At 38.4% G+C, this 26,632-nt stretch overlaps 1 protein-coding gene across 1 annotated transcript in view; it reads left to right on the top strand.

The window, feature by feature from the left end:
• Positions 1-26,632, top strand: part of PKHD1 (PKHD1 ciliary IPT domain containing fibrocystin/polyductin) — a 499,554-nt gene that overhangs the window by 235,667 nt on the left and 237,255 nt on the right. Inside the window, exons 50-52 of the mRNA XM_021665443.2 lie at positions 1,511-1,706; positions 12,944-13,009; positions 18,403-18,531. Coding sequence (XP_021521118.2) covers positions 1,511-1,706; positions 12,944-13,009; positions 18,403-18,531 — 391 coding nt within the window. The remainder of the gene's footprint in view (positions 1-1,510; positions 1,707-12,943; positions 13,010-18,402; positions 18,532-26,632) is intronic.

The raw sequence follows: 26,632 nt of genomic DNA on the forward strand, positions 1-26,632 counted from the left end.
GGCGATTCCTCAAGGATCTAATACCAGAAATACCATTTGACCCAGCAATCCCATTACTGGGTATATACCCAAAGGATTATAAATCATTATACTGTAAAGACACATGCACATGTATGTTTATTTCAGCACTATTTATAATAGCAAAGACATGGAACTAACCCAAATGCTCATCAATGATAGACTGGATAAAGAAAATGTGGTACAGATACATCTTGGAATACTATGCAGTCATAAAAATGAATGAGAGCTTGTCCTTTGCAGATACATGGATTAAACTGGAAGCCATTATCCTCAGAAAACTAACACAGGAACAGAAAACCAAACACCTCATGTTCTCATTCATAAGAGGGAGTTGAACATTGAGAACGCATGGACACAGAGGGGAACAACACATATCAGGGCCTGGTGGGGGTAGGAGGTGAGGGGAGGGAAGTTAGAGGATGGGTCAATAGGTGCAGCAAACCACCATGGTACACAGGTACCTACGTAACAAACTTGCACGTTTTGCACACGTATCCTGTTTTTTTTTTTAGAAGAAATAAAAAAAAATTTTTTAAATAAAAGAAATGTCCACATGGAAAGTGGGTACGTTTTTCCATATTTTTAAACAGCGATCCAGTGGAATTCCCTAAGCTTCTTTTCATGCTTTTAACATATATATTTCTTCCTATCTCATCATGCATATTCCCCCTAACAGTCATGAGAGTGTATCTTAGGGAGACGGAGCCGTGCCATGGTTATGAGGAATTCAGAACAGAATTGCTTTTGATCTTCTCACCATGCTTTCAGAAAGGATGCACACTTCTCTTCCCTTGCTTGAGATTCCTATGAGAGCATTCTGGAGAACTTTCATGCAGTGAAAACAGTAGGATGTGGCTCTGGAGGTGGATACCCTAGGTTTATATCCTGATGCAGCACTCTTCTGCTTTGTGATATGGGGCAAGCTACTGAGCCTCAGCCTGCCTGTTTCCTCAACTATAAAATGGGACAGTAAGAGTAATAATCGGGGTGGGGAGTCTTTCAAGGACTGAATGACTGGAATGAGTAGTGCCTGATTGCATAGTAAATGCTTCAACGTCGTTAGCTATTATTGTGATAAATGGATGACATGCCTATCACTGCCTGCCTCTTCAAGTCATGGGAAAAACTGGAAAGGCATTCTAGACCTGGCCTTGTCTCTTCTAGCTGTTCGACTTGAGGCAAGTCAGTTTACATGTCTTGGCCTTGGTTTTCTCCTCTGTTATTGAGCTTGTGAAACAAGATGAATCTTATGGCAGTTTTCAGTCTTCATAGTCTGATTTTGCAGCTCTAGTTATGAATTTTTTATGACATGGATTTAAATAGGCCCATTTCCCACAAGAAAAGTACAATCTGGGTCTGAACTGCGTGATTTCTAAGCTACCCCATCTGTGTTCTCTGTAGTTGTTTTGACAAGGGGGTGTGGTGGAGTGGGTGGAATCGGGGGGCTCCTTAATAATTGAGCACTATTGTGTTTTTCTTTCACTTCCAGTACTCGGCAACCTTTGACAACTTTGCTCCTGGTAATTACCTATGGCTGGTGCACACAGATTTGCCACCTTACCCTGACATCCTTCTAAAATGTGGGAGTCAAGTGGGTCTGTCTTTTCCATTTCTTCCATCGCCAGCTCAGAACCAAGGCTGTGACTGGTTCTTCAATAGCCAGTTGAGGCAACTCACCTATCTGGGTAAGTATCCAATTGGATGAATGTTTTAGGAGCACATAGTCAGAAATCACCAATCACCCTTGAATTCCAGACATTTGTGCTGTGAAGTATTGAGGATCTGAGTTGTGTGTTATGGTTGAGTGAGTGTGCTCTGAAGTCCAACTGCCTGGGTTTAAATCCCAGCTCCAATCCTCACCAGCTGGCATACACAGAGTCTCTCTAAGGCTCAGCTTCCTCCTGTAGAGAGAAGTATGACCAAAGGATCTACCTCAAAGGATAGGAAGTTTAATAAAGAATAGCATGTAAATGTCTTGAGCTGAGAGTCTAGCCCACAAAACATGCTTACTAGACATTAGTAGTTATTATTAATAATATCTTCAATTTATGTTAGGGCGTGTCATATTGGTTTGTAGTGAAACAACTGCACATGTAAAGATGGATGTTGTGCTTTAGTCCAGGAATTTGAGAGCAGCCAGGGCAGCAAAGCAAAACCCTCTCTCTACAAAAACAAAACAAAACAAAACAAGAGCTAGGCATGGTGGTACATATTTATGTCTCAGTTACTTAGGCAGCTGAGGTGGGAGGATAGCTTGAGTCCAGGAGGTTGAACCTGCAGTGATCCAGGAGCATGCCACTGCAGTTCAGCCTGGGCAACAGACTGAGACCCCATCTCAAAAATTAAAAAAAAAAAGAAAAAAAGAAAAAAATGCCTCGCTGATTATGACCATTGATATGAGGAACAGTAGAGAGTGCAAGGTAGAGGGTGTCAATGCAGAGAGAGGCTGAATTAAGACTGAAGTTTATGTTGAAGGCAAGAAGAAAAACCTTTGATGAGAATCTGAGGTCAGGAAGATGAGCAGCATGGAGGGCTGATATGAACACCAGGGGTGGACCATGTCTGTTTATGTCAAGATTAGCATGAGGATGAAGGAATCAGGAACCCTACTGTGACTGCAGAATCAGAGGTCAAAGGTTTTTTCTTATCTTCTTACTGTGCATGTTTCACAGGATCCCAGTGTGAGAGTCAGAACTATGCACTTTATTTGATTTCCTGGAGTTAATTTCATGTTCCTTTTCTATACCATGTCAGCATCGGTCACTCTGAGCACGATGGTACCTACTTGTTCCAATCTCAGCTCACTGTGAGGCCATTTCTTACAGTTGGGTGTGAAAAGGAGAATCTGGCTAAGTAGGTCTCAAGAACAACAATTTTGTTATAAATTGCTCTTAGTAGATCGGGTCAAATTCAGGGGATCTTATTAGCATAACAAGTTCTAGCCTTTGCCATAAGTCCAAGGTAGCGATGGCTTTAGAAGGTGAAACAATGGTCCTGAGTCCGTTCCTTGCCTCTCTCACTTGTGCCTAATCATAAGTCAAGTGAGTCTGACCTACAGGCGAGCTCCAGAACTGTTAAATTTTAATAGCATCAGAGAGGAGAGTCTGGTGCTCCCTTGGTATTTTTTTTATATCTTTGTCAAAAGGATTGTTGTATATTTTATTTGCACTGAATTGTACCATTCAAATTTTATTTCTGATTTGATCCATTCATAAATGTAACCTAAAACTATAAAAACTTAGGATGGACAGAGATTCCTGAGATTGTTTTACCACTTCAGCTGAATACAGTCATAAATAAGAGTAAATAGTTGTCATTAACTTTATGATTATTCACTTGATATGTATTCTGGAACAAAATTTTAATTTGAATTGCTCACTTTCCATTACTTAGCCTGCTTCCAAAGAGGCTGCCTTGTCCACAGGTCATATTCTGTTCATGAACTGCAAGATAATTTGAATACTCAAATAAGCTAAACATAATAGAAACCATTTATGATACAAAGAAAAAAAATCAAATCATGCAGCTATGGATTTTCTTCCCTTCTGATAGCATTATTGAATTAATAGCAAGTTATGCTATTATATAAACATATGGTGTAAATGCACATCTGTGTAAATAGCTGTGTGCATGTGCATGTGTGCTTATATGTACATGTACATCTGTATCTGTGCATATGTATGATGCAAATGAATGTCTTAATATAAAACATTTCTATTAGGTAGATAACCTTTATTAATTTTTAAAAATTATTTGTATTGGAATATCCTAGTATCTCCTCCTTTGAATATGAGCTGGAAAAGAAATAAGAAGTCGCAGAAGATTTGTTGAATGTTTGATAAACTTGGAGACTCTTGCTTCTTCAAGGGATTCCCAGTAGGAGCTTTTATGGTCATTGGTGCCACCTCTATCCTCTGAGTGTACAGAGTAGATAGCTGGCGTGATCCACTTCTATTCTCATTTCTGGGCTGTCACAGTGACGGTATGAGGACCCAGAAGGAACTGAGGCTCACCCTGCTCCTCCATGGCAGTGTGCCACATGACTAAAACTGTATTGTGCAAATTTAGTTGTAATTTTGGGTATTATCTGTGTAAAGTTTATAGCAAGGTGGTGATTAGACTTCCACATTTTCCATGTACCTGACTGCATTTCCCAGTGCCATAATGGTAGTTGCTGTTGCCGGTACCCAAGCAAGAGTCCAAGGAGTAGAGTTGCAGTTCTGTGCCATGCATTTTACATATTGATTAGATTGTTACTTTCACTTAACTGTCTATTTCAGACCACTTTCCCTTACAGAACCATGACTTAGATAATTTACATAAAACACACAATCTATGCAGATAGCAAAAGTTAAGACCACATAGTCTATGTGGACATTTTCCTGGTATGAAAAACATGGGAATGTGGTGTATACAGAAGTTTATTTTATTGTAGGGAAGCTGCTTGATCTCTTTCAGGGCCACAGAATCCCGTATTAGATTTTTTGGGGTGTGTGTGGTTCCTTTTTTGGCTGGCATTTCATTGAGAGTGCTGCTTCACTGACAATTGGCTGAATTTCATTCACTGGTTGCCCACTTCTAAGTGGGCCATCTTTTGTATTGTTTTACCACATCCCCCAGGATAGGAAGTTCTAGAAAAATCACAATTATCTTCATTTCCTCTCTTTGGCTGCTGCATGTGTGATTTAAGATACCTGACTCATCTTAGACCCAGCTGAGAGTGGAAAAAACCTGAACCCAGGCATTCTAGCTCCTGGCTGTGGATCTCTCCACTAGAGTGTGCTGCCCACTAAATAATCGTGGATCACTGACCAGAAAGGATGGTGGGGGTGCTAGGCAGGGTTGTGGGAGAACACGTCTCATGGATCCCCAGTGACAAAGAAAAAAATCCTATACATACAATATGTTTTGACCCTTGCATTTTTCTTTTCTACCAAGGCAAGTTTTGTCTTTGTTCAGCAAACAGTTTCACGGAGTGCAGTTTTTTTGGAAAGCTCATGGCCAGAGCTTGGGGCTTAGGGTTTTAATCAGTGGCTGGCTGGTTATTTTACCTGGGGCATGGCGTTATAATTGCTCCATGCCTCAATGGCTTTATTTACACAGCAAGGTTAAGAATACTTACTTGTCTTTTGGAACTGTGGCACAAAACAAGCAAACATATTCAAGGGTGGTTAGTGTGCTATGTTACTTTGTAAACATTTTCCTGATAGACTATTTCTCTAGAATTTTTCTTTCTTTATAGAAAATTAACAATATCATGTGTCATAAACTCAGTGTATATGTTATAACCTTTTTGAAAGGGTCTCCCTCTATTTTATTACATTTTTGTGAGACAACTGAGATTCACAATAATATGACATATATGATATATTGTTCCCGTGATTGAAATCTAATGCCACTTAAGTAATTGTTAGCCACAGAATAAGATAACCTTGCTCATTGAAAAATATCTGTTAGGGAGATTAGTTCACGTTGCCTTTCTAAAGCCACTGAGAGTTTTGCCCAAGGAGCTGCTTTCAAAACAGACCACAAGTAAAGTACTTATGTGCACTATCGTTTGTGTTAGGACCCCGCAGGAGCAATATTTGATGTGATAAACTATTATGAATATGATGAACTGTTATTGCGTGTCCCTACCATAGCTTCTATGCCATGCTTGGGAATGATATGACTGTAGAACAAGTGTTCTTTTATATTTGCAAAGTTGGGAGAAAAATCCAGCAAGCCCATTTTTCCCTTCACGCGATTTGATGCACTGACTGCTCATGTCTCTGCCTTACAAAGCCAGTTTCCCACTGCCTCTTTCCCTGCTGTTTTTTTCCAAGGATGTTTCAGTTCATGGTGAACTATTTTTATTTTTTAGTTACATTAACGCTATGAAATAATTAGTCAGCTAATTAATCTGGTTTACAAGCTTTGTAGGATTCTTCAGCTGTCAGTCAGGCCCAGGCCTGAGGCCTACATCAAGTCTCAGCTCTCTTGCCCATGTGATTCCCGTTGCCATGGCTACTGGCTACATCTGCTGACACCCCACTCTCTATTTATTGCTTAATTAAGAATTTCACGCTCAGCCCTTATCTGCCTCTAAGAACAAGCGCACACTGTTAAGAAATTCCAAATTTAGGCCCAGGCACAAGGAAAGCCTTTCTTATGGGCTTGGCTCTATGGAGCCTCTCTAACGATCCTCTCGGCATCCCAGCCGCCACCCTTCAATCAAAAATCATTAAATGGGGCAGGGATAATGAGCATGTAGCATATCAAAAGAAGGATGTTTGCTTGGTCCAAAGGAGGAAAAGCTGCTCAGCCCCATGCTTAGCTCCACTTCAAAGGGAGATGAGACCTCTCAACACTGGGGCCTGATAATGCCTCATTTGTTCTTGGCTTGACTTATGCAAAAGGTCTGGTATGTCAGAGTCCAATCTCACAGACATGGGTTTCCCCCACCTCTTGCCTCCACCTCCACCAGCCCCTTCCCTGGCCTTCCGCACGCTCCTGTGTCAGCACTTAGGCAGCTGGGTCCCCCAAAGCATCAGAGGGAGCGTATAATCACTGACTCTCCTCTCACAATGGCCACTTGTAGGGGGGTGGCCAGGAGGAGGTCTTCATCACAATAGCAACACAATTATTGCAGCTGCTAGGGAGGGCTATGCTTCTTCCTGTAGAAATAGAATAAGACTTGCCCAAAACAGGAGGAGAAGATTGGGGGGAGGCGGAGGGGAGGTTGAGAGGGGTGGAGAAAACAATCTTGAGTTGATTATTCATAATCTGACTCTTGGAAGCCCGATGCAGAGTCAGTGGGGTTCCAGCAGCTGCTCGCACACAGCCTTCTTCTAATAATTGTACATTCTGTCAGGGGTCAACTTACTTTTGACCCCGTCCTTTTATATTGGTAAAAGGCTCTTTAGGGCAAACTGTTGGGTTGTGGCAGGGTGCATTAAACACTCACAGCCCCTTCTCCTTGCTGGATCCCCCTCCCGACCAGCAGCCGGTGATAAATTCATATCAGATGCTGCGCCATTCACAGTTCCCCTCCTGAGTTCACACAGCCCTCACTCATACTGCAGAGATGCAGCCGAGCTGGGACATTGTGTGAGGCGGCAGCTGAGAAGGTCTGCCTGTGAAGCTCAGAGACTCCTGCGGCACCACCACCTTCTGATCTGAAAAAAGGACTTGTCTAGCCAGGCTGGCCAACACTTGTGTCCAAATGTCCTCCTCACCACAAATAAAGGGCAAGAGGGCTGTGTATGGAAAGGCAGATGGACTTCATTGTGTGTGCCAAGTTGCCTAGAAGAACTCAGGTCTCATCACGCAGATGGGTCAGAAAAGATGCTGTTAACTTGGGAGATCCTAAAAATCAGAATGCTTCCCTGGGTTTGAGGCTAGGCTCCTGATCCTGTCTAGCACTGCCCAGGTTTCCTTTCCTCAGTGCAACGAGGGCCCTGGAGCCAAGCAGGTTGCTTGCATCGATCTTCTCTTCTTTAGCTGGTCTAGAAGACTCCTTGCAAATCCTGGAGAAAGAATTCTTTTAGGATCTAAGGAGGAGAGAGGCGTCAACTGGCTCCCCTGATCTCTTGGGGAAGATTTTGTAGGCAGAGCAGAATCAGAATCTTTTTGCAACTCTGCAGCCATTTCCATGCTGAGGCTCTCTAAGGCAATCCATAGCATTCTAGTTAATAAATTAATTTACATTCTTATAGAAAACTCATTCCCAAAGATCCCCAAGGATTTTTACCAGTAATGTAGAGAATTGACTTCAGGAAATGTACTAACTTTTGTGGCAAAAATATAGATAACAGAACAGGGGCTGAAGATGTATAAAGGGATTTTGCCTCTTGGTTGGAAACAACTTCTCCAAAGGAAAAGGAAGGAAGGGAGGGAGAAAAGGAAGGAAGGAAAGGAGGAAGGAAGAAAGGAAGGGAGGGAGGGAAGAAGGGAAGGAGAAAAGGAGGAAAAGAAAGAAGGAGAGAAAGGAAAGGAAAGGAAAAGAAAGGAAGAATGAAAGGAAAAAGAGAAATGAAAGGGAAGGAAACTTAGAATCAAATACATCTTGATTTGATGTATTCCTAAAATACATTTTAGGAATCACTCAGGTTAAGGAGTTAATTCTCAACGCTGAGTTGCTAGCCTTAATTCACATAGGTCATAGGTGTTGCAACCAGTATTCAAACAGCTTTTCTGACTGTAGGTTCAATGCTTTTTCTAGTATGCCATCTTTACTTATTTTAAATCGGAGCTTACATACCTAACCTTATAAACCAACTCTTCTTCCTTCAATTTATAAGAAAAACAATACTTATTTAACACTGTAATCCTGAACTTTAGGTATTTTATTACCATTTTCATAATTTTGTCATATCCTTACATCTTTTGTCTGATTATTTAATATTTTTCTTAAATCAATTTCTATACTGTCTAACTTTTAAAATCTAACCTTTCTTATTATATCCATGAAGTCATGGGTTTAATATAAGTTGTTTTTTCTAAAATACATTACAATTTATAGATACTAAAATGAAACTTTTTATGCCTCTGAAATAACCGCTGTGCATTTTACATCTTGGGAATATGATGTGGTCTGTAAGGGTTTGGTATAATTGATGAAAAGTAAGAATTGTGAAATAAGGATCTTTTCCATCTGGGTCTCGCTCTTCACTTGCTAAGAACACCTGCTCCTGAGAACAAACAATATTTTGAGAGTATAGTATGAGAAAATTTGTTTAGTTCCTTACATTTGTGTTTCTTAAGGTTGCCTCGTGAGTAAACAGCTGAAATGCTCATTCCCAGGACCTTCCTGAGAGGTTTGGGCTCTGTAGGTCCATGGCAGGGTCTGGGAAATCACAAATACCTCCACAGAAGGATGAAAAACATTGCTCTGAGTCAGAATAACAATTGTTATTGTTCTCTGAGCTAATTAAGAAGGTTTAATTGAGCTAACTTTCAGGATTTTGGCTAAGGCAGACATATCTGTTGGTGTCTTGATCAAGTTCTTTTTCTTTTGTCCTTAAAAAAATTTTCTGTTTCATAAATGAATGATACTGGGATAATAGAAGACTCAGAGGTAATAACAGGATTTTCATATACTATTTCTGTGAGGGCCTTTAAAGGATCATGTTTTACGAGGGCCAAGTTGCCTTCCGTGGCTGTCTCTGAGGCTGAAATCAGACCAGAATGTCGTCCTGTAAATCAAGCTTTAGCTGCCATGAACTAACTGACAAGCAAGCGTTCTCTGTGGCTAAGCCAAAGAGGTCAGCTTCTGTGGAAAGAGGTCAAGTTCACTGAGCAGGACAGGAGAAACAGCAGGAGTATGCAGATTTGTGAGTCAGGACAGGGAAAAGATGTGGAGGAAACAGAGGAGGTAACAGAGAAGATGTGGATGAATTAGGTGAAAATGCAGAGAGAGCCAACAGCTGACTCAGGAAGACAGAGGTGGAGTTCTTGGGTCCAAGGCAGACAGAGACAGAAAGAGAAATCTTGAGTCAGGGTGGGATTGCATGACGTTTGCAGATACCAATTGCGGTTGCTATTTTATGTTCTCTCACTCTGTAATCAGTGGCTGACGCACTAGATAAATGTGGCCTGAGTGAGAGGTCCTGATATGTGCATAAACTAAAATGACAAAGTGAGAATGAGAATATGAATGAAAGAGTAAAATAGGGAAGGAGTCTATAACCTACTAAGATTCCATGTGTTTTTTATTTTTAAATAAATGGTTGCTTATTTATCCCTCTAAAATTTTAAGAGAGAATTAGACCTGCTTAGGGAGATAATTAATTAATTTTTCTCTTTCCTAGAGCCTTAAGTGAGGATAGAATTTGTCAGACACAACACATTACCCTGGTAGGCCCTAGTATCACATGTACTTTAGTAACTCTCTTTTCTCTTACTAGGAGCCATTTTCTTAGCACATTTTCTTCTTCATCCTAGATGTCTGTGTTTACAGCAAGTTTTGATCATATAACATTTGTCAGAAAAAATTGGCAATAATTGGCCCGAAGACTTTTTTTTTTCTTTTTGAGCATCAGATCTTCTTACAATCTGGGAAGGATCAACTACAACGGGGTTCCATTTATAAACATGCAAGATTAACCATTCTCATGTTACAAATACAAAATCAGAAATCATAAGCACTGAAAAACATGTACAATATCACAGCTTGTGTAAGGCTTTTAAACTCTTCCCAAGTCAATACCTTCATTCTCAAATGATTTTCATCTCTCTTTGTATTTATTCAAATTGAAAATGACACTTCACATTTACAGTTCTTTATAGAGTCAACACACTTAACAAACTTTAGCAGATCTGGTTTAGTTGCTTACAACTCTGTAATACTACAGCTCATCATGATTAGGTACAGCTGTGAAAAGAGTAGAAAGTAAAAGCATATTTCTTGAGCCTTGTTGACTGGCACCTGGAATCATGAGCATGCCATCATGACAGTATGGATAATAGTTAACATTTATTGTTCATGATGTGCCAGGCACTGTGCTAAGCATGTTCCATGAATTAGTCTATCTTTTCTATCCAATAGCTCTATGAGATAGATGGTATGATTATTCCCACTTTTAGATGAAATGAGTGAGGTTTAGAAATGGCAAATAACTTGTCTGTGGCCCATGCGTAGGAACCAGAAAAGCCAGCATTCAGATCCAGGCTGTTGGGCTTCAGCACCTACATTCTTCCTACCATTTACTGCTGTCTCTCATGACCATGACTGGGAAGAGATAGCCCTCTGACCCATACTCATCTGCCCCCAAAGGGACTTGGGACATGTAGAGGTAGTGGTATAGGAAATCAGACTTCTAATTTTTCCCGTTTTTGTTATCTTATCTCTGTCTGCTTTGATACTGAAACTACTTCTCTTCACTAACTGGCATTCACACACTCAGCGTTTATGAAGTTAGCAATAGATTTTCAATATACTTTTTAGTTTTGTCTGGTTTGGCAGGGGGTTATCCTGGAGATGGGGACCATTTTTGCATGTGTAGAGGTTTAAGAAAATCAGTGACCACTCAGCCCAGAAGCCATTGGTGCAATGTAGTGGAAAGAGCTACAGATATAAGATTAAACCTAGGATTTCTAAATTGGTCCATGAAAATGAAATATCTATATTTCTAGCCGTATCTGATAGCATAAGGTGCATGAGAAAAGTCTTTCTCTCAAATATTTGAAGACAAAGCCAGCTATTGATGTAACCTTAAATTATCAGTTGGTGCTCAATAAATATTTATTAAATTGAGAACAAGTTTGGGATGAATATCACAGGATGGACTTAGAAGCGCTTTTCAACTTTAGAGGATGCACAGATCAATGTGAACAGAAGTGGATGCGTTAGATCATATTTATAAAAAATGAGACCTTGACTGGTGGCTTTATTATTAGTATTAAGTTAGAAAGATGGGTGAAATAAGCAACAGAGTGAAGGAACAATTTAAGCAAAGTCTTGGAAGTGGTGATAATGGTAAAACATTTCAAGAGCATGCTGTCATTGCACCTAATCTCAAGATGTAGCAGTGTAAGGAGAAAGACATGAACTAGTGCTTTACATCCTTAGAAAAACTTTAAAATGGGAAGATGCCCAAAATAAGTTTAGAAGAATTGAAGAGCTCTCATCGTGAATCTCTTTGGGGATCATATTCTTTGTAATATTCTGAAGTTTTTGTTTTATTTTTATTTTTTTCCTGTTTTAGTTTTTTTCGAGACAGAGGCTTGTTCTGTCACCCAGGCTGAAATGCAGTGGCATGATCTTGGCTCACTGCAACCTCCGCACCAGCGGGTTCAAGCAATTCTCCTGCCTCAGCTTCCCTAGTAGCTGGGATTATAGGTGTGCATCACTATGCCCAACTAATTTTTGTATTTTTAGTAAAGATGGGATTCACCGTGATGGTCAGGCTGGTCTTAAACTCCTGACCTCAAGTGATCCACCCACCTTGGCCTCCGAAAGTGCTGGGATTACAGGCATGAGCCACAGTGCCCTGCTGCTTATGTTTTATAATTAGAAAGCATGATCCTGTTTATTTCATCTATGATGGAGGAAAGGGTTTAGGGTTCCAGGAGAACAAAAGTGGAGAGTATGAGTTTGACCAAGTCTTTGAGGCTGCAGCCTTGAGCAACATGGGGTCCTCCAGTGGTGGGAGGTGTGGCTTATGTGACAAACGATAAGGCAGAAAGGTAATTAACCAATAAGAGACAAGGTGTGACCGAAAAATGGAGTGTGCGCACCTGATTACTAATTAATCAGGCGTGAGAGCACCTTGTAGATGCATTCACTATTTAATTATAGCAGCCTCTCTTGGCAAAGGAGCATATGTTCCTAGCTTAATCTACTGGTTTATACTGACATCAAATTGTCATTATCAGAAAGAATCAGGCCTTTTGATTATTTCCACTAATTTATTGAACACTTAAAATTAATGAACCCCAGGTCTTTTAAATGTGCTCAGTTGGCTTAGAAGATGGGAGGAGGATAGGGGGCGGGGGAAAGGCTTCATTAAAAGGACAATTTGTTTGGATAAAGGTAAAGCAAATACATTTCATGGATGATCTGAACTCTATTGGTGAATTCTAAGAGCTGAGCCTACAAAATGATGGAGAAAAAATAGGATTTGAGGTGTATGCCCTGCTGGACACCACTGGCCTCCAGAGCATATATGGCTAAAGATTTTGTTTCTGTTTTTGTTTTTTCTAATTATTTATGCGCCAATTCTCTTGGAGACCTCATTGCAATTAAGTTTAATCAAATGAAAATGATCAAAATCAAATGTTGGAAATCAATTGTTAGATTAACTAACAAGGATTTCATTTTTTTTATTTTGAAAATTTAGGCAACTAGAATTTAACGTAAATCCTTTTTTCTCACATGTGACTATCTTTAATATTAAGATGATCTTTATATCACATGCAAGTTGTGGCTTTTGGTGTTTAGTTTCAGGTGAAGGCCGAGTTCAAGTAATTCTCCAGGTGAAAGAAGGCATGCCCCCAACTATTTCAGGTGAGTATTAACCCACCAAATAGAAGAGTCTAGTATAGCAGAATGTCCTCTAGTAATTCTACAAATTCCTTCTTGTCATATTGTTAATAAACAGGCAGATATCAGTCCTAAACCTTTTGTGTCTGATAACTCTCTATTGTATTGCCCTGTAACTAAAATATGTATCTGCATGGCAAAAAAGGATATAAAGGTGCATTTATTTTTCAAAACAAAGTAAGAATTGAAACATGTAAATAGGCACATTTCATAAATTATGGACCATATGTGCACATAGGACTCCAGAACTGCAGATGGGCTATTAGGCCCCCTCCAAATGGAAAGAAAAATTCAGGGTATCTCTAAACTTTAATTGTTCCTGGTAATTTCAGGAAATCAGGGTAAACAAACCCTCCTTGAAAGTCAGATGGTTCTGTGAAATCTTTCTAACTCAAAAAGTCAATTCTCAAAGACTAAATGTCTCCTAAGCACCTTCTGATGTGTTTCATTGTTTGTTTTTGTTTATCCTGAGTCAATTTAACTATGCATTTGCAGGAGGAATAAATATTTTCAAAGGCAGAAATTTCTTTTGATTTTTCAGTGGCACTTTTGTGCTATGTCAGAGCAGAGCCCATGCACATCAGAAAATGATCTCTTTTTTTCTATTTAAATTAATAGATAAATGAGGTAAGAGGACTGGACTAAAACTCTAAACGATAATCCAGATGGTTACTACTCCATTCTTATTGGACTATGAAGAATGTGATTCAAGATTGTTTTCAGAATGTTTTCTGAGCTGCCATCACACTTTGTTTTTTATGTTCCTTGTCCATCTTTCTTTGCCTTTAGATGGTTCAAAATGCCTTGTTTATTGAGTGGCTTTTATGCAAGGTGTGCCTTTTATGCAAGGGATAACATGATGGGCAAGATGGAATGGACTTTGACTTTATGGGGTCTTATGGTCTCTTGGGGATGTCAGTCAAATGACTAAGTAATCAATTAACACAGTTCTTTTAAAATAACTGTTATCATGGAAAAGTATAGTTGTCTCTTCTCTGAAAGTTTCTATGTTCAAATTCCCCAAGAAGAGATTTGATTGGTTGGGTCAGCCCCTATTCTGTAGAGGACATATCTGTTGGGGTAGCTCTCATGCCAGACCCCCTTCTGTGGATACTGGACCTCCTATGGATGGCCATTCTTAGTTCAACCATCTGTAGTCAGGGTGGTATGTCACTCAGCACATAGTATGAAGATTTCTGTGCTAAGGATTCTTTGGAAGGATGGTGTGGTGTCTAGCATTCAGAGCTTTATAGAAGGGGTCAGTTTAACTGGAGATGCTTCAATTACAACTGTCAGTTACAACCGCTGATAAATAGAAAGCCCATAATTCATAGAGTTGTGGATTTTAACAAAGGCAGGGACCTTACAGGCTATCTTATCCAGTTGCCTCATTTTACAAATGAGGATGCAAAGCCCAGATATTAAACTTAGTCATATCAATAGTCAATCATATGAGCCTAGATAAGAACTCAGGTGTCTCAACTCAGCCCAGTGTTCCTTCTGCTATACAATGTAGCCTCTAATGTGTTTAAATTGCCTTATTGAGCATAGATTAATTTATGAGTTATATTAAAATCTAGCCAGTTTTCCTAGCTCATATAGTTTGGGACAGAAAACTATTTCAAAACACAAAGAGTTACAGAATTAGTACAATATCATTCACTAGGAAGAAATTTTAAATAACACACTTCCAAAACATTGCCTGATTCTCACAGTATGTAGTATATGTGCTAATGCCAAAGTTTAAATATGTTTTTTTAACGAGTAGCTCTATGTAAAACAGTAAAATTATTGCAATATCATTTTTGCCAAAAATAAGAATGACTGAATTAACATATCTATCTGTGTTAATTCATTCATTCGACTGTTTGAATGGGTCAATCCAATGTTTGAATGAGTTAACCATCAATCTATGTGTTAATCCCTATGAGTATGTAATGCATATTCATACTAAGAGCACATATTGTCCATGGTCATATGAGAACATCCAGATCAGCAGGTATTCTTTTCCTAAATTTTCCCACAGACCTAAGTTTTTGTTTTTTTCTTTGATTTCCGATAATCAGGCAGCACTTCTCTTGTTTAGAGTTAACTAATCCCTTCCTGCATCTTCCAAACTTTCCCCTGTTAGTGAACAACTCATTGTCTTTTATACTTAACCTTTCTTTTCTTATTTGCTTCTTATGTTCAGTGCCTCCCAATTAAAAACAAAACAAATTTGTGGATACTAAATCCTCCCTTAGCAGATAGCTCTCCTGCAAACTTCTCAAAAGCCTCGTCTCCTCTTGAGGCAGAACCATGAAAACTTGGGCACATGAAAAACAAAGATGTGGAGGGCAACATTTGGCTCGTATATCAAGCTCAAGACCACGTCAAATCTTAGCTGCTTGTTGAGTGGCAAATTTTCATAGGGAAGCAATGAGAGGCCTCTTCAGGAATTTTGGTCCAGACCAAAATTCATGGGCTGCAGTTTTGAAACAAGTCTAATTTATCTAAAGATTCGGAAGACAGAGCAAAGGCTGTGGTTCTCAACTCTTAAGGCTGTCCATTCCTCAATGAGCTTTTTGGATGATCTGACCCAATGTCTTCCCTTTCTTAACTTCAGTGCATTCCTCAATCCACTGTAATATTGTTTCCGTCTCAACCATTCAACCAGGACCACTATCATCTGGATCACCCATACCCTGATTGCCAAGTTTAACAGTCACTTCTAATTCTCTCTCTTACTAGAGCTCTGCTATGAACAAGGTCACGTCTGCCCTCTGGAGATGCTCTGTTACTTAGGATTCCAAGACATTCCTCTCTTCTGATTCTCCCAGTAGATCTCTGACTGCTGCTTTTTTAACTCTTGTAGGCTTCTTTTTCTCTCCACAAATTTGATTGTCAATAATAGTCATATAGAATCCTGATATTAATTGTATAGAAATCTGATAACTCTAATAGGAGACTGTAACATGTTTTCTTATCCCTTAGTATTCTTATCTTAAGGCAGAATGGTATAGAATAATTAAATTTGGGCATAATAACATTCCTTCATTAGAATAGCTACCGTAAGATCTAATTTGTCCAACTAAAGACTGTGTTTGCCCTCTTATAAACAAGAGTAAAGATGACAAAAGTATAGAATCTGTGATATAATATTGAAGTAACTAAAGATTCCTAAAGCTTGGCCTGAGGTCTTAGAGAACAGTCATTGCCTATTTGAATTATCACCGGAAATGAGGCATCAGAGACATTTTATCTGGACTTTATGGTGCAAGCCAGGGGTCACCCTGACAAATACCCATACCCTACCCTCAACTGGGTATTTTGGATCTAATATTGGGAAGGAGGCAACATTGGGAGAAAACTTAGGAAGGTATTTCAGTATTGGAGTTTATGAAATATTTATAAAGCCTCTTACTGAGTGACCCTTATTCCAAGACATTGCCTTATTCCCAAGGTGTGTGGTATATTTTGCATTAATTAAATTGCCTATGGTTTCTGCTTGACCACAATCTATATACTTTTAGGTTATCCTGGGGCTCTAATTAAACCATGACTACTGAGGAATTGGGTCTGGTAGAAAAAATAACTAAGTGTTCCTCATATTTCTGACATCAGTCCCTTTCTCTTTTCACCTTAAAATCCTCTGGAGCTATTACAACCACCATCAGAGTTTCAAATACAGCTTCTAGGCCGATCATGCCAAATTCATCTTCGGGCTCAGAGCTCTTCCCATCCATCTAATTCATGTTCATCCACTGCTTGCCGTATAGCTTCATCTGGAGACCACAAAGATACCCCTAATTTCCTATTGCCCAAACTGCTTTCATCTACTTCTATCTAGTGGGCTGGAAGTCTCTAGCCCCTCCGTCTTTGTTATCTTCATACTCTGGCCTCTGGTTATTTTACCAACCTTGACATTTGCCTCTCTTCTAGCTATGTGGTTCAGCAACACCAAATTTCTTATCATTCTCCCACTTGGCTTCCCATTTTTTGCCTCGGCTCATGCTCCTCCTCCTGTCTGCAGTGCAAGCCTCTTGCCATACACTCATCACAACCTCCCCTTTACCTGAATAACTTCTAAGCCTTTAAAAGGCAGCTGAGATACTACCTCCCTCAGGAAGCTTCTCCTGGCACTGTCTTGCTTTCTTTCTTTATCAGGTACCATAAAAAGAACCCCCCTCAGTGTTCCTGTAGAGTTTCTATCCTGCTAATACTGACATAACACTATCAGCTCCTTAGAGGCAAGGGTGGCATTTTATTCCTTTTCGTATCCCCACTTTTTAAGGGCAGTTCTAATAGAGAAGGTGCTCACTATTTATGTTGTGAAATTAGCAAGTCATGGATGTGATCCCCTCCCTCCCCTCAAAAGAGGAGGGGGGCCTTTTCATTCTACCCTTTTGAGACAATTTCTACCCTTCTGTCTCTGTGCCAGTAATCATATCCCAGGAAAGAACAGGTAGATACAGTTCAGCATGGTGTTGTGCATGATGTAATATTGGACAATCTCCACTGGAAATTATTAGATTTACATTTCAAGTATGTGATGGTTGAAAAGAAAATGCCATTTGATCATCAAAGGCAGAATCAATAAAAACTGGTTGGAATGTATGATCTGTGTGTAAGTTGCTGCCCTGAGTTTTGAGATTATTACCCGGCCTTTAATATGTAGGAAGAGCTGTGGGAAGAACATAACCTTTGATTCAGTCATTCCATTGAGGAATGTATTTGAAGAAGATAATCAGGATTATTGAGAGATTTGCATAGAGAGAGTTAACACTACATTATTTACAATTAAATAGAAAGTGGAAAGAGCTTAAATGTCAGACATTAGGAATTAAGTAAATTATGGGGTTTTTAATATTGTGATATGTAGCCACTAAAATTATATTTACAAAGCATTTTAATAATATTATAAAATGCATAGGAAAATAGGCTAAGCTAAGCAAAATTAAAACTGGATGTAAAAAATAACAGGATTTGATATAATCTCAATTATGTAAAATTCTGAGAAATTTTGGAAGGAAACAGACATATAAGGTAGTTATTGCAAGGTAGTGAGATTGCAGGCAATTATTACCTTTATTTGCATTTTCTAAACATTTCATGGTAAGCATGTCATATTTATTATAAGGTAAAACACAAATATATGATAACAAAAGTGGGATTCTTTTCAGAACTGAGGGTAATCTAAGGATTGAATAATTACTTGCTTTTTAGCTGACAAATATTTGTATAGAAACTTATAAAATACTAAAAGGCAGCTTCTTTGGGGGTGAAAATACCACTAGCTTCCTAAAATAAGAATAAAATTTAGAAGTTATCACAATAAATTAGATTTTCAAAATGATTTTTGCTATTTTATTTTCTAGCTTCTACTTCTGCACCTGACTCAGCTTTAAAATGGTCCCTCCCTGAAACATGGCAAGGTGTTGAAGAAGGCTGGGGAGGATACAACAATACCATTCCAGGCCCTGGGGATGATGTTCTCATTTTACCCAGTGAGTAAAACAACCCAGGAGGTGAATCACTGACAGGCTGAACCCTGATTATGGCCAGATCTGATTGTGTTTCATTTCTATTGCACAACACAGTAAAGAGTATGGAAATAAGTAGGCACTTAGGTTATTTCATTCTTCCTCTTTTTGAGGGGGTTAATGTAGGAGAGGAATTTCATGGACCTGTGAAATCCCCAAAAATTAATCTAGCATGTCTTCATTAAAAGTGGAATAGTAATTGCCATGCTGAAAGGAGGTAAAAAATCCACTAACTGGTTAATTTTATTCACATGTCAGATAATGGATTTACAGGTTCTAGTATCCTTAAATTTGAAAGACAAAGAGGGTATGGAAGAGAACAATTTATTAATGCCTTCTGATAGTTTGCCTTTGTGAATTTCAAAATACAGGACTGAGGAAAAATGACAAGTTCTTCAGTTGCTATAAGTTTCCAAATTGCAAAGAAGAAGTAGGTTAATAAAATAGAATAATATCTATGTGTGTATCCATTCATCTCTCTGTCTAGACCTATCTTCCAGTACACACATATATTTTTAAAAAGATAATTCCTTAGATATACAGAAACACACAGCCATACATACAAAATTCTTCTTATTTAAAAGAGAGTTTTCAAAAGTTCCAGAATATCTCCCCAGCCTGAAAAGAAAATGTTTTTCATAGGATAATTATATTTTCCCCCAAAGACCTAATTACATTTATGGTTTAATTTGAACCTCTTAAGATAATAGTGAATGAGAGAAGATCCATAATGGAAGAACATTTAACCATCTGTGAAGTTATAATAATGATAATGTCAAACATTTACTGAGAACTAACAATGTGCCAGGAACTGTTCTCCATGTACTAACTAATTTAATCCTTATAATAACTTTATGAAATAAGTAATATTATTATCCCCATTTTTACAGATAGAGAAGCAGAGGCCCAGGGCAATTAAGTCACTTGTTCAGGGTCCCACAGTTTGCAATTTGACAGAGTAAAAATTTGAACCCATGCAGTCTTATTCCTAGTCCTCATTTGAACCAATAAAGCACATTCCCTTTCTAAAATGACTTAAGAGTAAAAAAAAAGAAGGTCACTGTGTTGTTTGCTCTATTTATGTGGCAGAACGAAGGAAGAATGAAACAAAATACACTGGCCACATTATCATTGGTGGTGTGTTTGTGTGACTGTGCCCAGAGACACGAGGGACAGGCATGAGTGGGCTGACCAGTACAAACGTCAATTATTATTATCATCCTGCTTTCCCATCAACCACCTCTCTTCAATGGAGGATGTAACTTTTTGAATAAACAAGCTCATGAGTCATTCCTATACAGAAAGGAAAAATCTGTTCTGTTTCAGCCATCTCTTTGATGAATCTAGCCAGCGGATTCGCCCTGAGCTATGGTTTTTCCCACTAAGCAAGCTGTTTCCTCCACCCCATGCAGGAAGCAAGAGACGCTTTTGAAGGTTGCCAAGCTTTTGGTATCCTTTGGAGTTTTTATGCCAAGCAAGGAGTGATCTTGGCCGTCTTGCTCGGCACTGCAGTTGACTGTGTCCGCGGTGTGCCGTGGGTGCCGCGAGCCCTGGCTTTCTCCACTATCCTTCATTCCTTTGTCTGTGGTCAGCTCATAAGATTATAGGATGGGCCTGACTTCTCTGTGAAACTGCTCTTAAATAGCACAAATCAATGCTGGGTGGGGGAAAGGAGGTGGAGCTCAGACATTGGATATAGAAAGGACTTTCCAGTTGGCCTTTCAGTGTTACTGAGAGAATCAGAAAAGTTAAGATTTTAAAAACATACAGTTATTGTTCATTATTTCTAGCTTTCACATGAAAAGACAGATGAGTGAAAAACAGATGTGTAATATATAAAAAATAAAATCCTTAGCTCCTTGCCCCTCTCCTGTTCTCTAATAACCCTTCTTCTGTCTCCAATAAATGTCCTGTGATTGATCAGCAGTTGAATCCATTGTGCTATTCAGTTTCAGGTCTTATGCGGGAGCTGCTCTGCCTTGCTATTCCCTTCTGATTTTTGACAGGCCTTTGCTGATATTTTGACCTCTGATAGGTCTCTGGATTGAATCTACCTTTGCTTTCTGCGTGTGGTTTTGCCTGTTTCTGAACTCTTCACCTTTTCCTGGCTCCCCTTGTTTCTTTCCTTCCTAGCTTTCTCTAAATCAAGTAAACTTGTCCACCTGACTCTGATACAAAGTAGACATTCAGTAAGCATTGTTTCTATGAAGTACGTGAACTCATTGCTCCCATTCATAATTCAATAGCAGAAATAAATCTTTGGGTTAGACATAGTTGAGACCTACCACTGTAAGATTTTACAGTCTGTGGAAAATAATGTCTTCTCCTTTGAACAGATTCCTAAGAATTATGAAATGATTTTTATGATGATAGTAATGATGATGATAGCAAATATAACTTGAGTGCTTGGTGTGTGACATGCACTGTAGTAAGTATTTTACAAGGATTTTTTTCATATAATTCTCCCAACTGCTTTATAAGTAGATTCTGTTATTATTTGTTTTTACAGATAAAAAATCTGGGATGCAGAGAGGGTAACTTGCTTAAGTTTTCCCAGCTAGCAAGTAAAGAAGCTAGGCAGGAAATCAGAGTTTAAATCAAGAGTTCTAACTCTTCATTTTATCTTTCTTTTTTCAAAAAACTTACTGTCAATACCTGCTCTGATATATCCAAATTAGGTTACATATGATACTGAATTTACGCTTCTCTGTTTACTGTCCACATTGTTCCCTTAACTTGAAATAAAACAAAAATAAAATCAAAACTACTATTTGTTGAGCATCTAATGTATGTCAGATATGCTACTTGAGGTATTTGATCTTATCACACATGCTTGAAAAAACTGGAGATACTTCGAAAAGAGGTATGCAATGCAATGAACCATTGCAATTAGAACCATTCTAATGCAATGAACCATTAGTAAAAGTATTTGCTTTGCATCTGGTAGCAAATGTAGTTTTAATTCAAATGAACACCTCTTTCCAGTTCAGTTTAGCAAATATTTACCAAACATTCACTGTGTTCAAGGAACAGTCCCAGGTGCTCATGATCTGGGAACACAAGTACCGTACAACTGTGACCTCAAACAGTGAGGAATTTAGCTGGGTTCATAAAACACATAATGCACAATAATACAACAAATAGCTATAATAAATACTGAATGTGTTTAGACTTATAGTGTCTCTGGGGTAGAGGTGGCTTCATGGAAGGAGAGGCATTTGAAGTGAATTTTGAAAGATGGCGTAAGAATTAGAGGGGCCATGATGAGACACAAGGGCATACTGGGGATCCTTCAAGATATAAGATGAGCTGTCGACTAGGATAAACCTGGGGTTCACATTTGGCTTCTGACATTTACAACAGTGTGACTTTGGACAAACTGTAAACCTTTCTGACCCTTATTTATAACATTAGGGCTATAATTAATATATCATAATGTTAAGAAAGATGAAACGAGATAACATCAGTGCACATGACCACAGCATAGAGTATTGTTGGTAATGGAATTACAGATGAAAGCTGTGATTTGTAATGTATCAGGTGTTCTTTTCCTTCATTTTTCCATCTGGCTGCCCCTCTTGGCCTCTGCTATTAGCAACGCTTTGTATTTGCTTTCCAATGGCTTATTATTTAATTTTCACAGCATCCTTGGGAGCTAAATAGGTAATAACTATTATTACAGTAAAAACCCATTTTTACATAATACGATTTTAATGGAACTGCTGATTTTACAAAATGAAAGTGACTGGTAAAAAAGATTTAAGTGATACTTTTGAACCTCTAATATAATTTTATGGTGTTTTGTGTATTTTAATTCATTAATAAAGAAAACATGTAGAACATTCCCATCATTATTCAAATAGAATAGCATAATTTTTCAATAAAATTCTTAGGGTAAATTGCCTATTTCCATTTTCTGGGAAATCAATTTTATGGAATGACCTCAGACCCATCCTATTCCATAAAAATAGGACTTTACTGTACTAATAAAAGATATCACTATCTTAAGTATGGTACCATTTTCCTTCAAGGCGTTCTGTCTTTATGGACATTGGATTTTGAAAGAGCTGTAAATTCTTCTCTGTGGTATTATATGGAGTAAGCGGAGGTAATCATTAAAAATTTGCTCTTGTAGTTTAGTTCATGATAACTTTGCTTCAACAAATAAGTATAGCTGACTGTCTTTGCTCTCTAAATATCGGAAGAATTGGCCTGAATGCATTCTCGATTTCTTAAATAGTAGGAACAAGTTATACCTTACTAGGAAAATCTCAAATCTTCATAAAGAATAGCTGGTCAAATGGTGAAAGGATCCCTCTAGTTTCTGCTCTCTGGCTTGTCCTAAACTGACCCGAGTGGATTTGTGTAAGATGCCTCCAGTGCTTTCTCAGGACTCTGTTTCGAAGGGTACAGATGTGATATCATGTAGCCTCCAGCATCTCTGTGTGTGTGTGTATGTGTGTGCATGGTAGAATTCACTGTTACATTTTCTATTTTACTTTGAACTGTCCTTATTTGAACACATGAATGGGAGAGTACTGTTTTTCTTTGATAATAGTTCTTCTGTTTGTTCTGATTTTTAATATTCAGTACCTTAAATGGCAGAGAGGCTTATCAACGTCATGTGATGTTCAAAGATGGCAATATTTAATGCACCACCTTGTTAAATTGCAAGACATCATAATAGGTTGGTGATACAAAGCAAGATAATCATAAATCAGAAGGTAATTTTTGAGGGGAGGAACTTCTATAAAATGTTGTGATTATAGAACTATCGGCTTCATTTGCCTTTTTCTTATCTGAGATTATATGTAATTCAGTATTATATACTGAATTATAGCAGAGATGTAGGTCTACAACAGCAATTAGAAACCAAGCAAATATTGGTGTATTTCTGTAGCTTGTGTAGTTCTCTAATTTGGTCTTGTACCATTTGGATGGGACAGAAAAGCACTAAAGGCCACCACCCCACTTATTCTGGATTAGGAAGTGGGAGGGAAAGAAATTTTTAGACTTGAATTACTGGGGTCCTTTTTGTGCTGTGTGGCATCAGAATGGTGACAGGTGGAGTGAGTGTTCTGAAACTCTATCATTATCTGGAAAACCACCCAGAAACCTAACAGCATAAAAAACACATTTTATTTTGCTTGCAATTTTGTGGGGAAGGGCGAAGCTGAGGTGTTCTAATTTGGGTTCTTCCGTGCGTTGTAGTTAGATAGTGGCTGGACTGTGGTCATTGAAAGGCTCACTTTGACTGCCTTTAGATGCCTTTAAGATGGCTCACTCATATAGCTGGGGCTTGATGCTGGTTATTAGCTGGGAGCTCAGGGCAATTAACTAAGAGGCCTCAGTTTCTCTCCTCACAGGTTTATTTGTGGGGCTGCTTGGGCTTCCTCACAACATGATGGCTAGATTCCAAGAAAGAGTAACCTAAGGAAGGGTGTTCCAAAAGTAAGTGGTCCAAGAGAACTGTGTGGAAGCCACATGCCTTCTGAGCTGGTCTGGCAAGCTCAGAATATCATGGCCATAAATTTCTTGGTCAAGAAAGGTCCTGAGCTCAGCCTAGATTTAGTAGAGGAAAATTAGGTTTCACCTCTCAATGGGAAGAATAGCTAAGAATTTGCAGCTGTCTTTAATCTACCTCTATGCATGTATTTATGAGTGTAAGTATATATGCATGTATGTAATTAAAAGCAGATGTACCTGACTTAATTCAAAAGGTGCTTTAGAGCCTGCTAAATTTGTGCTGTCTTTCCTGTCTGGGCAGACTTTATTTAGATTATGTTGGCTTGCATGAATCAGAAATTACAGAACACCAGGAGACAAACTGTTCAAAGGGTTTTAGTTTCTTTATTTTATTTTTACCTATAATGCTTAGTGTTAATTACACCACCTCTTCTCTGCCTGAAAGTGGTATTTGTCAACTCTCAAAACATAATTGGGCCCCCAATTTGGAATTGCTCACTTTGCAATGGGAATGGACGATAGTTGTTGGGCTGAAACTTGTGGTCAAATTTTTACATATGTGACCAAGAGCCTCTTCTTAGGAGAGAGGAATGTGGTGGGATGAGGGAAGACATGGAGGAAGCATATTTTGAGCATTTTCTTTCAGGGCAGACATTAAAGATCCAGGGAGATAACAGTTGAACTTTCCTTTGACCTTGTTTGGAAGGTGATCAGATAAGCTGTTCTTTACATTACTTTTGACCTAGAGACTTTAATCAACATTATTTTCAAATAAAAATAAATAAACAGAAAAATCTGAAGCCAGAGATGAAAAGATTTTTAGAAACTATTTCTCCTTCCTTTTAGGCATTGTTTTAGAGGGAATCCTACACCTTAGTAAACCTTACTTGAAGGGTGTTAAAGTCATGTCCTCATCACAAGAAGGAAGAACCAGGATTTCAGACTCCATAGAGCAGGTGTTCTCACCAACATCCCCAAGCAGTTTATTTTTGAAACACTGAATGTAAATGAACTTTCTATATATCAAATCATTTAAAAATAGACTATAGAAACTTACAATTTAAAGCAGTCTAAGTACAAAATGCTTTGCTATATGGAGTTCCTTAACGAACTGATTACCTAGGAATTTATTTGTTTTATTTTGAGGTGGATTTACTTATAAATATTAATATATATATACATTATAAACACATACAATTGTTGAGCTGGTAGGAAATGTAGTGGCTTTGTAATCCAATTAAAATGAGCCATGATAATGCAAGTGTTTTATAAATTATAAAATGCTATGAAATATATTAATACCATTGACTAAACTTACATGATGTTTTATACCAAAGCTGAGTGGAATCTTAGTCCCCATGCTTCAACTCAGAGTTTTAAATTGTCCCCTAAAATTAATTAGAGGGAATATTATTGCTTTATTTGTCTTGTTCCTAAAATAGGATTGAATTTTTAGACAAAACATTTGGAGGCTAGGGAGTTCCTTGTAGTTGCAATGACCATGATTCAAATGGATTCTCCCAAATGAACAGCAGCAGTCCCCTAAACTTTCTGACCAAGACCTGTGACACAGTGCTTTTGCCAGGGTGAGCAATTAGGAGTTGGAATTAAAAAGAATTTTTTCTTTACCTATAGATGTTTTTTGGTATGAAAATGAAATTTTGATTAAAATAACAGTACATTTCTTTCCTATGACAAAAGAAACATAAAACTTATAAATATATTGAAATTGGTTGGGACTCTTTCTAATCTCAATTTGTCCATCTCTGCTTGATTCAATCATGACATTTGTTTCTGGGCTAATTAGAATTCACTTAAGATCGTCTCTTGGGATCCAAAGTCATATAGGCCCTGACACTCTTTATGGCTTGCTAACTTGCTGGAACTAATTCGAGTTTTACTCTAATAGAGTGATTTTACAAACCTCTCCTTGTTTTCACTCACCTGAGAAATACATTCATTGTCATGGTCCATTAGCATTAGCATCATGAATCACAGTAATTTTCTAGGAGGGGCACACGTCCCTGCGATGTAAAGATCATGGGGTGGGGGTAATTAGCAAGCATGAGGTATATAAGAGACTGGGGTTTTATTTTGGTGCCTACTCCCACCTAGAGAATAACTACTTTTATGACTTCAAATATTCCACCTCAGTCTCCCAGAGGTGTGACCCTATTGGGCACCTTGTGTCATAGCCTGAGAGGATTCTAGCAGGTATTCCTGTAAAACATCTATGAGGCTTTCCTTCAGTTGCAATAGGTGTAATTTTTTTTTCTACTAGAGCAACTTCTTTCTCTAAAGTAACCTGTACAAACTTTCAGCTGCAGTTTACAACTATTTCTTAAAGAAACTATGCATCACTTTCCCTAGGATTTTAAGTATACTTTGTCCAATACAAATTACAAGCAATATAGTAGCAGTAAATGCAATGCTGGCTGCTGTGGAAACATATAATATGTATCCTAAACTTGATGGGAAAGCAGAATTGGTAGGGCTTAGCAGTTTATCAGTTGTAAAAAAATAAAGAAAAATGAGGCTGAGAAGATGACCAAAACTTTTGCACACAGGTGAATGGCTAGGGGTGCCATCAATAGAAATA

This window comes from Aotus nancymaae, unplaced genomic scaffold (genome assembly GCF_030222135.1).
Source record: "Aotus nancymaae isolate 86718 unplaced genomic scaffold, 86718_ANA_hifiasm-v0.15.2.pri h1tg000040l, whole genome shotgun sequence".
NCBI lineage: Eukaryota > Metazoa > Chordata > Mammalia > Primates > Aotidae > Aotus > Aotus nancymaae.